The sequence below is a fragment of the Propithecus coquereli genome, unplaced genomic scaffold, assembly GCF_000956105.1.
Source record: "Propithecus coquereli isolate 6110/MARCELLA unplaced genomic scaffold, Pcoq_1.0 Scaffold142, whole genome shotgun sequence".
NCBI lineage: Eukaryota > Metazoa > Chordata > Mammalia > Primates > Indriidae > Propithecus > Propithecus coquereli.
In genome coordinates this window covers 1,882,138-1,896,525 of record NW_012138525.1, presented here as the reverse complement: position 1 = coordinate 1,896,525, position 14,388 = coordinate 1,882,138, and the positions used below count along the sequence as shown (strand labels likewise).

At 51.1% G+C, this 14,388-nt stretch overlaps 1 protein-coding gene across 1 annotated transcript in view; it reads right to left on the bottom strand.

Moving 5' to 3' along the window:
* Positions 1-6,835: 6,835 nt before the first annotated feature.
* The window catches only part of MED27 (mediator complex subunit 27), a 205,373-nt gene continuing 197,820 nt past the window's right edge, over positions 6,836-14,388 (bottom strand). The window contains exons 7-8 of the mRNA XM_012639658.1: positions 9,513-9,590; positions 6,836-7,387 (exon numbers count right to left, since the gene is read on the bottom strand). Coding sequence (XP_012495112.1) covers positions 7,253-7,387; positions 9,513-9,590 — 213 coding nt within the window. The 3' untranslated portion in view covers positions 6,836-7,252. The remainder of the gene's footprint in view (positions 7,388-9,512; positions 9,591-14,388) is intronic.

Below are 14,388 nucleotides of genomic sequence, written 5' to 3'. Positions count from 1 at the left end.
CTGCGGGACACAGCAGAGGCAGGGAGGGCGGGACTGGGGGACGTGCACACGTTTATACGGACGGTCGGCGAGGCCCACACGGTAAGGCCACGCTTCCCGGAGGAAGTGAGAGAGCAAGCCACGTCGCTTTCTGGAGGAAGACCGCTCCAGGCAGAGAACGGCGACCCAGAGGCTGGGAGGTGGAATGAGTGGCAAAGGGCCTGGCATCTAGTCACCGAGCGGCTCCTCACGCCCAGCAGGTTCCCTCTCCTTGCCCTTCCCAAGGTGGGTCCGACTGCGGCAGCTGCCCCAACTGCGTGTGACAGGGACGGCGAGAGCTTCCCTGACATTCCCTTACTCCTGCCCAGAGCCACCTAGACCCCAGGCCAGGCCGCCGAAACGGTTTCTTTTACTTATCTGCGCGGTAGTGGGGTCGATTTCATTTTGGCACTGTAGGTTAGGCGTTACCCTAAGATAACTCTGGCGAAGTAGAAGTCACATTGACTGAGGGGGCCTCACTCTGGCCCTCAGGCTGGGTGAGCTGGGGGTCTCTAGGCCTTGGACGCTGTGGCCATCAAATGCACGGCTGAACTAGAGAGAGAGGGGAGAGAGCAACGTCCTTACAGTAGAACACCATTCACCTAAACCCCAGCAGGTTGACTCAATACCAAAGCTGGAGCCACAAAATAAAAAACTGATAGATCGGACGGCATCGAAATTGAACACATCTGCTCTGTTTCAAAGACCTTACTAAGAGGATGAAAACACAAGCCACAGACTGGAAGAAAATATTTGCAAATCATATACCTGACAAAGGACTTATATCTAGAATATATAAAGAGCTCTCAAAATTCAACATGAAAAAAATTAGAAAACAGGCACAATATATGCACACTTTACGTAAGACAAATAGACGGTAAATAAGCACATGAAAACATCTTCAACGTTATCAGCAGATAGAAAACGCAAATAAAAAATACAATGAGATATCACTACATACCCATCAGAATGGCCAAAATAAGAAATAGTGACGATACCAAACGCTGGTGACGGTGTGGAGAAACTGGATCACTCGGACATTGCTGGCAGAAATGTAAACACATATAACCACTCTGGAAAATAGTTGGTTCCTTTTAAAACTAAAAATGGACTTACCATATGACCAAGCAATTACATTAATAGGCATATACCCCACAGAAGTGAAAACTTATTTTCATGCAGGAACTTGTACACAAATGCTCATAACAGATTTATTTGTAATGGCCCCAAACTAGAAACTATCCAAATGTCTTTCAATAGATAAATGGTTAAACAAAGTGTGGTACATGCATACCATGGAATATTACTCAGAAATTAAAATGAATAGGGCCAGGTGCAGTGGCTCATGCCTATAATCCCAGCACTTTGGGAGGCCGAGGTGGGAGGATCACTTGAGGCTAGGAGTTACGGACCAGCATGGGCAGCATAGCGAGACCCCCATCTCTACAAAAAAATAGGAAAATTAGCTGGGTGTGGTGGCATGCACCTGCAGTTCCAGCTACTTGGGAGGCTGAGGTGGGAAGATATTTTGAGCCCAGGAGTTTGAGCTTACAGTGAGCTATAATGACGCCACTGCACTCCAGCCTGGGTGACAGAGACCCTGTCTCTTAAAAAAATAAATAAAAAGGAAAGGACTACTGATACATGAAACAGTGTGGATGAATCTCAAGGAAATTACGCTAAATAAAAAAAGCCAGTCTCAGAAGGATACATATTACATGATTCCATGTACGTAACATTTGTGAAATAAAATAATTATAGAGACAGAGAACCGGCGAGTGGTTGTTAGGGGTTGGGGGCAGGGTGAGCAGGCGTGTGTGGCTAGAGGGGGTGAGGGTGGGGGGTTTTGCGGTGATGATGCAGTAAGGGTCTTGATCGTGGTGGTGGTTCCATAAAGCCACACGCGGTAAACTGCACAGAGCCCTGCACGCAGACACAAACGCGTGCACGCACGGCGGGTGAAATCTGAGTAACCTCCGCACCATGCCAGAGTCCACTTCCTGGCTTTGATACTGTGCTGTAGTTGTGCAAGATGTTAACTCCGGAGGGGGCTGGACGAGGGATACACGAGAACTCCCTATACATTTCTGTGCAACTTCCTGTGAAGCTATAATTATTTCAAAATAAAAAGTTAAAAATATCCAATAGGAGATTCATTATGGTTGCCAAAGAGCAGAATGCCATCGTAGCATAAAACTGAAGTATGGACAAAACAAACCCCTAAGGACAGTGTCACTGATGCACACTCTGGGACAGTTGGAGGATGGGGACAAGTCGAATGGTGGGGGCTGCTGGTCGTCCATCAGGAAAGGTTCTCCCCTCGGCCGGAGTGAGAGTTTCAGTGGGACCATGGCTGCCCAGAGACTGCATTTCCCAGTAGCCCTTGCAGCTGGTGTTCCTGCTAATGAAATTCAAGAGGAACTGACGTGGGCCGTGCTGGGTCTGGGTCTTAAACACTGGCACGTGTTCCCTGTGTGCTTTCCCCTTTCTACACACTGCGAAGGGGCCTGTGACCCTGTACTGAGATGAGAGGAACAGGATCCTCACGTGGCTGCCTGCAGACCTGTCCACTGCCGCTGGAGCTCTTAAGCGAAGGGGAGGTATCTACAGTCTTTAAGCCACTGTAGTTTTGGGCCTCTGTACGATAGAAGCTTATCCTTTGCTAAATGGAAAAAAACAGGGTTCAAAACAGTACACGGGATGATCTCATGTTTTGCAGAAAGTGTGCATGTCCATATAAGGGTCCGGAAAGGTACACGCCAAGGAGCGCCAGTAAGTATCACTTGCTGGTGGGCATTATGGGTATCATTTTCTTTGCTTTGCTTATTCACATTACCTCATTTTCTACAAAAGGAACATATGGATTCCTTCTGCAATTAAGAAAGCAGGCCCATGATTGAGCTGAGAGCCAAGACTGAGATGAGTAATGCATTAAGTAACAGTCCATCCCACCTCAGAGCGCAGGGTGTGAGCGCGCTGGGCGCTGACGAACGCTTGCTGCTGTCTGGGCTGCCTCTCGAGCTTGCAGCCTCTTCCTGTGCTCTCCCTGTCCCCCACCTTGCCTCGACGCACCCTGCTGCCCTGGAGGGACAGGTCACTGTCTCTATCAAGCCTGGGAGGAGCACGATGCAGAGGAAGCCTGCTGCCAGCAGGACCTGCCTGTTCCCTTAGCGCCAAACTACAGCTCACACTGTCCCCGAGGACAGTCAATCTCCAGCTGAAATTTCAAACTCAATTAGCACAGAGACAGGCTGGAGTTGCTCTTGAGTAACTAATCATCTTGGAGCTGCCAAGACGGTGCCTTACCTGGGACGTGCTCGTGAACTTTAAGGTTTGGCTCTTCAAGAACTAATAACAGGGAGCCGCCAACCTGCAATTTAAAATTCAACCTGAAAGTGAGTTTCTGAGGTTCCTTTCCCCCAATTTAAGGAGCTGAGTGGAAGGCGGGATGGCGGAGCCTGGGGACAGAGCCCGCCTGTCCTGGAGAGTGAAGCCTAATTGCTCAGCGAGGCTCCTTCAGTCACTCTGCGCGGCTCCTCTCCCATGTGCACATCGTGTGGCCCTGAGCGAGCTGACCAGGCGGGTGCAAGGGAACCGGCTCCCCCTTTCCTGCCAGGCCCCGGTGGACGCTCCCTGACCATCTCAGCGCTCCGCTGGAGAAGCAAGCGCTCGGGGCACAGACTAAAAAGGCGAGCTGTTCTTTTCTGCCCTCTACCCGTAGTCCTGAGGCCGCGTGGTGCCTCCCGTCAGGTTTGCAGGGGTTTCAGATCTTGTGAGAATCCCGGTGGCTGAAGCTGTCGTCCCTTCTCCTCCCAACTGGGGTGACCTTAAAAGGCTCTCGATTTAGCATCAGGCCCACACTCTGACACTCTAAATGCAATGGCGAGTTTGCGCATTAACACGGAAAGATCACCATTTCATGCAGTCGGTGGTGTGAAGTGTAAAAACATCACTCGATACCAAAAGGCCAATTCCCAATTTAGTTCAGAAAAAAAAATCTGGACCACCTTTCATAGACCTCCTCGCTATGCTCTGTCAGTCCCTACTGGGTGACTCGCAGTAACCTGGCCAGCAGGAAGCATGGGGCAAAGGGGGCAAAGGCGTCCTTGCCAGTCGTGGCCCAGACAGAGGTGCCCAGGCTCTGGCTGAGAGCTCTGGCTTGGGCCGGCTCCGTGTGGCACACTTGGGCAGGGCAGGGCTAGTCTCTGATAGGGAGGAAGCTCTGCTGCCGGAGCCCCTCTGCTGGCTGCTGTGTGAGACCATCCACTTGGTCCCCTTCTCTGGAACAGGGAAAACACCACGTGCCCGCCTGGGAGTCAATTAGACAGCACAGGTGTTTCGCTGCAGGAGCACTGGCTAGGTCACAGAGGGCACCTACAGGTTTGGCCTAGAGATCACCTCTGGACAGTCTGAATCACGCCGTGACCCATCGACGCAGCACCCGTGGATGGCCACCTTCCTTTCCGTTAGAAATGCCAAAGAATGGTCCTGGGACCCGGTGACTGTCCTCACAGCAGCAGCAGGTCTCCCAGTGTCCCTCATAACCCACGATCTCGGAACCGATCCCAATCCACCTTGGGCCTCTGTTGTGCCAACATCCTACTTCTGTGGGTGACACACAAAGCCGGTCTCTCTCACGTTCGCCCCCTGAAGCAGCAGTCATTCCGGGGTCTGGCAAACGAGCCCCTCGCCCCGCTGGACTGCGAATACAGTCCCCGTCAGTCTTCCCCTCTCAGGATGAAGAACGAGAACGTCAGGGATGGAAAGGCCTAGAAGCTCAACTGCTCCGACCACAGCTGGCATTTCACAGCGGAGGGCATGGGGGCTCTGCAGAGGAAGCCGCTTCCCCGGGCTCCCACCGCTGGCAGCAGAAGGCTGGGGTCAGGCCTGGCCAGTGCGTCCACCCCTTGCCACCTGCCCACTGCACGCTTTCTGCTAGAGCCATTCTCTTCCTGTGCTATTATTTATTTAACGGTTTTCTGTAATAGTCACACTTTTTCACCTAAATAAATTTTAAATGGACACTTTATATCACTGCAGTAAATGGGAAACAGGCATCACTTGCCAGAAATAGAAGGTATCTCTAAAGATGACATGGAGAAGACAAACGCCATGAAATTTCAAGAAGAAACTCTGCCTGCCCGAGGCTGAAGTCGAGGCCGCTCTCTGACAGTGGGGACTGCAGGAATCAGAGACCTTTCGTGCCAGTGGGAACGTTCTCAGACTCGCGGCGCCGGGAGCACTCAAACAGTTAAAAATACAAACAGCTTTCTCACGATGGGATTTGCCATGACCGTAATTTCATCAGCCCTCGAATGGATACTTTCCCACATTTGAACATCCTGATGCGTGCTGCCTGCCAGCTGGCGGTCACCATGGACACGTCACTATCTGCACATGCTCCAGCGTGGTCATACTGTCGTCACTTCGCATGAGCTGTGCGCACCGTTAGTACTGCATGGGGTCAGTTTACTTGTCATTTAAATGTCTTCAAAAAGACGTGCCACGTTGAGACAAAACATTATTATGTACCCAATATCCTCCATTCCATATTTTCTTGCAAAGCAACAAACAGGTGTCTTACAAGACAAAGGAAGGAGTACCCAGGAAGTCAAGGAAGGGGTGTTGTGGTCTGTTTCTGGGAGTTGGGGGATCCCTGTCACAGGCTAAACAACAAGACTTAAGGCAGGAGAAACTGCCCCCCCTTGGAACAGATGAAAGAAATTTCAAAGCAATGAAAGGCTGGTGTGACTGAGTCACGTGTCACACTGCATCGTCATTAAGGCCTGGGCTTAATCGGTGGTGTGTTTTTCTTTCTTAGTGGTTCATAAAATAATGGTGTATCTTATGAGCACTGGCATCTTGGATTTGATTAACCAAGGTATCCAATCTAAAGCCACCCCCTGTAGGGAAACGTCACACATTGCCCCAGGTGGGCACTGCAAGTGGGGCCCTTTCTCCCAGGAGAGAGGTCCTCAGACGTGAGCCCACCTTTGCAGTATCTGATCCAGGAGGTCTGGGGTGGGCCTGAGGCTCCCACAGTGGCAATGCTGCTGGTCTGCGGACCACACATGACACAGCCCTGTCCTGTGGTCCTTATCGATGACTCCTCTCCATCCTCTGGCTCCTTTAGCATGGGGAGGGGGCAGGGGGAAGGTCTGGGTGGTACCAGAACCCAGGTAGGAACCACTCAGTTCTTTTGGACATCTCTTCCGACACGGTTTGTTGTGAAGAGAACATTATTTCTAGCATGGGCTGGGCTGGGCAAGCTCTGGGCAACACCCCACCCTTCTTATGCCCTCCCTAGGTCAATGATCTTCAAAGAAACAGGTTACGGCTTTCAAATTCAGTGTTGAGGCACTGAATGAACTTGGCAGATTGGGCTGGAACTGATTCATAGTAATATTTAGGACAAAACACAGGGCAAACAAGCCGACACACACGTGAGTCCCACTCGCACGTGTCTAGCTGGTTAAGCTGGGCAGAGGCCTCTCCCTATGGTGTGCGTATGGTGTTGCTGGTTTAGTAAAAAGAAACTTCTGCGTACTCTTTTCCTCAAAAAGAACAATCCATTTTCCAAGCCATCAAAACGTCTTTGAAATGGAGTCCGTGCAGCACGCCCTCTCTCCTGAAAGCAAGAAGCAGGGAAGTCCATCCTCAAAAAGAACCGTGCTGTAAACCCAGATATCGCTGAATTTTTTTTCTTCAAAAGGCCCAGATCCACTCACATGGCCATGAACTGAATGTACAAAGTGCTGTGAGAAATGGGAGACAGAGTCTTGTCCTGGGTATAAAAGGTTTATTGCTTACAAAAATAAGTTACAAAAAAAACCCTGCATGAAGATACATACGGATACGGGGCTCATTCCAATAACGGCTCATGGAACTGACTTTCACACAGAGACCCAGGAGGGTCAGCTCACCAGTATTGCCAACACGCACGGACGCAGAGCGTGCTGCATAACTTCCTTACAGTAGGTGCTAGAAAGGTTGTCTTAGCCTTCGATCCACTGGCTATGGGGTTAAATTTGTCCCATCAGCCACAGAGATGGAGTCTGCTCTTCAAGAGGCTCAGCCTTAGCACACACGACATCGTTTCATGAAAGGGAGAGAGTGGCTTGGGCAGTGAGGAAAGGTCTGAGCCGTCAATATACTTCGTGCTTGTCTAGGATGGTGCTGGGTGGGGGTCTGTAGGCCAGTCTGGGGCTAGAAGTGGGGCTGGGGCCAGGTGGGTCTACTGCCGGCAGGTGTCGTGGAAGGCTTCGAGGGTCCGGAAGTCCCTCCATGTAGGGGGAAGGCCGTCTTGCAGGAACTTCCCGCAGCGCTGGCATGGGGCCTGGAACAGCTTTATGTAACTTCTTAACCAAGTCTAAAAAGAGAAGTGAGGAGAGAAATGAAAGACTAGGATCCAGGTGCTTCCAAAGTCACCCTTCCCATCAAGCCTAACGACTCCCCAGGGTAGAAAACTTAAGTTGGCTTGGACCCCAAAAGATGCCCTGGGACTTCACAGAGGGAAGCGCACGGAATCCACGTCATCTCACCGCTGGTTCTTAGTTCTGATGCTCCTCTTACTCCCCGCAACCGAGGGGGTTTTTAAAATAGAAATTCCTACTCTCAGAAGCAGGAAGGGCCCCCTGAGGGGTCCCCAGGAGCTACACGCAGCCTGGAGGCCTGCGGGCTGAGCAGACCCCATTTCGCCGTCCGAGTATCATCATCCACCCTCTTCTCCTTGCTCGCGGCCAGGAAGCCAGGCCGTGGACGTGACTAAGACGACTTGGAGTAGATGGCGATTTTAGAATTCTCCACAGAGATCAACACGCCTTCTAGCTAATCTGATTTCAGAGGTCATCGCTCACTGTCACAGTGTGACCTAACACGCCTGGGGGGGCGGGTGGGGACAGCCCTGGTGCCACCGAATAACATAATAAGTGGCAAATACACATTGAGTAGTTCAGAGTGCAGTTTTCTCAGGCATCATACATAAGGATGAGACTCACATAACTCAATTCTCAAACTCAAGGAGATTCACTACTTAAAAACTATAAAAAAAAAACAAAACCCCAAATCTCATGACAATAGACAAGAAAGTTCTCACTGTGAAAGGGGTACATCAATCTAGTCATTTAATGTCCTTCTGAATCACGTTGATAAGAGAAAATTGTTATTTGATGAGATCAGCAGCATTTATTGACACAAATCCTTCTATCTTCATCATGGCTGCCTTCGTGGTGGCCAAGCACGGCCCATCAACACCACCCCCTTCCAGAGGCTAAGTGTTTAGGGTTTTGGCAATAAACACGAGGAGGTCAACGGATCATTCAGTTAAACTGTTTATTCTTTGGTGCTCAGCAAATTCAAATGCTCCCCAAATCCCAAGGCAGTTGCCGGAGGGCAAGTGGGCATTACAACATGTTGGGTTAAAAAGTGCGTCTTTACATCTTTCCGAAACTGAAGATCTTGTTGACAACTGTCAAGTGAATTGTTCTCTCAGCACACGGAAGAACCACTCTGTGGACAGCTCTGCTGAGTACCTGCTTTTGCTTTGTCAACCTCCCAACACCACGAAGCCAGTGAGTGAGCTGGGTTTGTGTCTTCGAGAAACAAACTACGGGCTCTCTAAGAAGCTTCACTGAGGGTGCCCACGTGGCAGAATGAACTGGATGAGCAACTCCCCACCAGCCCTATCTAGCCGCCAACACCCACTGGGACTTGCTAACAGGAAGGAGGGTCTCTGACTGTCAGCCTCTCTAGCATGAAAAAGAAAAGGGAGTTTCGACAGCAGCGAAGACGGAGACTGCCGACGCGAGGGCACAGGGCCGTGCTGGCGCGGTGTGGAAACAGCTGGCCGCATCTGTCAGGGCCACGTCCATGTTGCCAGCCCTACTTAGGGCCGACAAACTGGCTCCGGGGTGGGGAGAAGTCCTGACTTGTAGCGTTTGCTGATTTTCATGGTGTAAATACCCCCACCTGGCTTGATTTCAAACTACCAGTGGTTGAACAACCAGTTCGCAAAATTCTGAACATTTATTAAGAACTGGCAGGAGCTGGCTCCAGCGTGCCACTGGGACAGCTGTTCTGGAGTTGCTCCCATCTTGAGCTCCAACTCTGAAGATGTGAGGATTAAATGTCTCAGGGAACTGCAAGACGTGTCTTATTCACTGCTACACGCTCAGTGCCAAGCACAGGGCCTGGCACAGAATCGGGGCTCAGTGAAGTATCTGTTGACTATATCCGTGTTGGAAACTATTTTGGAAGATCACTTCTGAAACCACCACGTGCTCAGCAATGATAGAAAACACCAGTTAATTATGCTGGAAGTGGTTCCTCCCAGACTCCTTCCCAGTTTCAAGGAAGTCTCAGTTTTCAACTGGCAGCCCCATCTCCCACTGGGAGGCTCTCACGTCTGAAGACGCAACAGCTACTTTCTGAGCTGCCTGTTCACACTTGAGGCAGCCAAGGTGCAGGCAGGAGACCTGACTCTTGACCTGACTTACCATGAAAGATCTGACCACGACATCTGGCATCTGCGGCAGCTGATAGTGGAGCAGGGCAGTGGTGGCATGGTCTGTCACCTGAGAATGGAGGACAATGGCTGGAGTCAGCAGCCGCTTCAAACTGGCACGGGGAAAACACGCAGGACAAGCGCATTCCTTTTATAAGAAACCGGAACTGTTTTGAACATCTCTTAGAGGAAAGGAAATCTAAATAAAATCTCAAGTAGGAAAACTAGGTAGCAGAGCTGGGGGCAGAGAGGGCAGAAAGGACACAGGCCTGGAGGCAAGTGGAGTGTGGAACATTCCAGCAACTGAAAACCTGGACAGGCTGGAGCACTGGGAGAGGAAGTGGCCGGCGGCCAGTGGGGACAGATCGCTGAGGGGCTTACAGGCCTCTCTGCTGTGTGAAACATGGCATAGATGCAGAGGAGCATCACCAAATGTCCATGTTCCACTTTGTCTTTATACTGGAACAATTTTCCTGACAGTTTTAAATTGGTCTGTTTCCTTTCATTCTCATTCTGTCTCATAATCTGTAGCCACACAGGCTTTATGATCAGGAAGCTGGAATTTCTGAGGCTCTTTCCCTTGGGCTACGGTTGCTATATGACCTGAGGAGCTCTGCCACTCAAGTGTGGTCCTTACTAGCTCTGGAACGGCGGTGGTCTGTTTTCAGCGTCCTAGGGGGCCACACCCATGGTCTCCTGACTCCAGGTTCATCAGCAAGGCCAAGGGCAAGGCTGAGGTCCACTGGAGGCCTCAGGTGACCAGATGGACAGAGCACAGGGTTTAAGCCCTGGCACCATCCCCTGACCTTGATCCAGCCACTTATCCTCTCTGCACTCAATGTCCCTTCTCAGAAACAAAGGGACTGGTCTAAGATCCCTGGCAGTTCTGAAATCGGATGACAGTATGGCTTGCTAACGCCAGCTATCCGTCAGCAAATTAATAGGTTATGCCTGATTTCATAGTTGTGTGCAAACTAATGGTTTATTTGTCCTCATTAGAGATTCTTGACATTACAAATGTTGTGGTTAAAAAAAAAAACAAACTCCAGATAAAATCATTAACTTTGAGAACAAGAATAAACGCAGGTGCAACCTGTGTAGACGTGTCAGCGCCGTCCCCCCACCAGGACACTGTGAAGTGCTGACAGACCTAAGCAGCAGTTGAGCAAACGAGTCAGGGGGAGACCAGAGGTGCTGGTCTGGGTCCCACACGGGGAGTTGCAAATGATCTGGAAATTAGTCCAGCTGTCTGTCCACACCTGCAGACAGGGGCTGTGCCACAAAGCGTGAGGACACAGACTCCGCAGCCAGGCAGGCTGGGCCCTGGCTTAGAGAGGTGATCTTCTGCCCCTTGTGGAACGTCTCTAAGCCTTGGTTTCCCCCTGGGTAAAATGGAGGTTGTAATAATGCACACTTCCTAAGGCCAGTGAGAGGACAAAGTGAGGCCAGGCACATGACGCTCTCACTCTCCAGCAATGCCACCAGCCCTGCCACCTGCTTTCCTCTGCTGCCCTGCCTGGTGCCTGGACTTGCCCTCTCTTCCAGTGGATTTCTGAGGCCTGCCTGGTGGCTGGCGCAGCTCCCTATATGATCAGCTCTGTGGGCTAGGGATCACGTCCATCTGCTTCTTGCTGCATCCCCAGGCCCGGGATATCACCCGCATACAGCAGGTGCTCCATACACATTTGTGGAATCAAGAAATGACTTTAAAATGTCCACCCACCAAAGGCCACGTACCATAAACACCAGCACTGGCTTTCTTACAGATAGATCAACAGTTCATGCACCCAACCCTGCAGAGAAATTCTCACCCAAGCGACTTTCAAGATAAATGGTACTTATTCCTTCAAGTGCCAAGTCTGCCTTTATTTTAAGCATTTTTGACAGACAGCTTTCTAAAATGAGCAATGCCTTAAAAAAAAAAAAAAAACAGTAGCAATGATAACTTTGCAAAATGTCTGGTGGCGATTGGCGGGGAGAAATTAACAGCCACAAAACCCAGCAAAGCAAACCGGGCTCAGATGGTACCTGAACTTCAAAGCTGGGTTCTTGCCTACCCAGCTCCCTTCCTAAGAAAACCCACAAAAGTGCCATTTTGTCAGCTGACAAGACATCCCCTGCAATTACATTTGTCATCACAAAAGAAACAAAGTTTTTAGAGTTCTTTCTCCTGACCCTACCATTCATTCATTCATTTATTTTTGGAGACAGGGTCTTGCTCTGTCCCCCAGGCTGGAGTGCAGTGGCACCATTAATGCTCACTGCAGTCTGAAACTCCCGAGCTCAAGCGATCCTCCTGCCTCAGCCTCCCGAGTAGCTGGGACTACAGGTGTGTGCCACTGGGTAAATATTTTTTTTTTTTTGTAGAGATGAGGCCTCTTTGTAGAGATGTTCCCCAGGTTGGTCTTGAACTCCTGGGCTCAACTGATCCTCCCACCTCGGCCTCCCAAAATTCTGGGATTACAGGTGTGAGCCACCGTGCCTGGTCTCCTACCATTTATTTTGAAAATGCCTCTAACGAAGTCCCCGCTGTAATAGCAGAGGAAGCCAGGCTGGCTTTGCGTGCTCTGTGCCCTAGTTCTGGGTCCGACCCCTTTCCCAGGATCCCTTGCCCACATCCAAGGCAGGGATGCTTTGTTTGGCTGTACTTTTTTGCTTATTTGTTTCTTCTCATGTTTTTAAAACACAAATGACTAGCATTTAAAATTTGGAAAACTACCTCTGTGGTCCCCAATCCCAGGGCTGTGGCCCAGTACCAGTCCATGGCCTGCTGGGAAATGGGCCGTGCATCACCGCCTGGGCTCCGCACCCTCACCCCCGTTCCCATGTCCGTGGAAAAACTGTCTTCCATGAAGCTAGTCCCTGGTGCCAAAAAGGTTGGGGACCGATGCTTTACCTAACTGGGACCCCTAGCTTCTCCTGAAGCATCAGAAGGTGTGGGACTAGTCACACAGGTCGTGAGGATTAAACAAGTCTAACACGTGAAGTGCTTGGCACAAGGCCCAGTTCCTCCTTATCGCTGTGATTGTGACCTGGCCCCACCCCCATATCCGAGTGGCCACCGTCAGCAGGGGCCCAGGAAGGGCAGTGCCTCTGGACAGGTCGTGCGTCAGCGTTTGCCTGAGCGCCCATGGTCTCACACCCAGCCTGCTTCACTCATCACAGTTCCTGCCTGGCCCCCGTGGCCTCTGGAATTTCAGGCTTCCACCCAATTGCTGACAAGACTCTGTGCCCCCGGGATGTCTCGCTGTTCCCTGGGTGGCTGGCCTGGCCTCCCGATGCGTATTTGAGTTCACCTTCCCTGGCCTGACAGACCTGTGCCCATCTCATCTTCCCTTCCTTAGCTGATCTCTGGACTTGACCTCTTCTGGCTGAACTTGGGTTCTCCAAGCATCTCGAGACAAACCTAGTTGTGATAGCTGCGAGGCGCTATCTCCAGGCAAGGCATGGTGCTGGTACAGGACATCTAAAGCATCTTCCAGACCTGCTCCTCCACCAGCATTCCTGCAAAAGTGCCCAGCCACCCAGACGCCTGAGCCAGAAATCCGGGCTCGTCCCCGTCATCTCTCTTCCCCCCACCCCTCACACTCAAGCAGCCCTGGAATTCCAGATTATTTGTCTTGAATCCTACTTCTTCCTGCCTCTCCTGCTGCTCCACGGCCTAAGCTGCTGTCTCTTCCTACAAGGGAAGTGGCCTGACCAGCTCCCCGTCTGCTCTCGTTCCCTCTGGTCCTGCGTCAACAGGGCACTCGGAGGGAACATTCTGCAGCGAAGGGGAAAAGGGTGTGGGCTCGAGGTTTGGATCCCGGCTTGACCTTTCCAGCAATGCAACCTTGGGGCAAGTTACTTCATCTTTATTAGCTGCACTTTTCCCATCTGGAAAATGGGTTAGTAAGAAATAGTCCCTATCACACAAGCCGACTGGGGATTAAGTGGAATAATGCGGAAGTGCATGCGGTTCAGTAAGTATTAGTGATCACCTCATTAACTACAAATCTAACCATGTCACTCCCTTGCTTAAACCCCCCTAGAGCTTCTGAACACGCTTAGGACAGAATGCAAAAGCCAGAACGTGACATTCGAAACCCTGCGGGGCCTGATCCTGGTGTTCTCCCCTCTCACCTCTCGGCTCCTCCTATGCCCTCTCCTTCCCCCTCGGAGCTCTCCCCTCTGCTCAGCCCCTCCTCTCCCTCAGCTCTTTTCTTCCACAGCACCTGCACGTCTGAACTTATGTAATTATTTTTTGCAATTTTCTTTTAGTGTCAGTTTCCCTAACTTGACTGTGAACTCTGAGAGGACGAAGACCACGTCGGCCCAGTGCCCGACCCAGAGGTTCTCAATACACACGTGCTGATGGAGCGAACGATCCCTTCTGTCCCTGAGACCTCCAGGGAGAGAGGCTCAGATGGGTGGACCAAGAGGCCTGAAAGGGGGGGGGCCCAGAGGGTGGGAGCTGAGGACTCCGGGCCTTGGCCCGCCCCCACTGTGCTAGGGAATCCTGGACGTTCCCTCTGTGGGAGAAGTCACTAGCGGTCACTCAGTCCAGTTCTCCTTTCCTTCCTGGGCACATGGGAAGACCTGGCTTCCCTTGTAGTTGGAGTTAGGCTGGGCCACACGGGTAGTTCCAGCCAATGCATCGGGGGTGGAAGAGTTGTGTGTTACTTCCGCCTGGAGGCTGTGAAAAGCAAGCGTAGATCCTCCATGCTTGCTCTCTTCCCAAGACTTTGGAAGCCACAGAACAAGACGGTGGAGTCACCAGATGGGGACTCCCCGTTACTCTGGGTCCCTGAGTGATTACATGGAGCATAGCCCCGTGACAACTCAGGATGGATGTGCAAAGTGAGCAAGAAAGAAACTTCTGTTGTGCT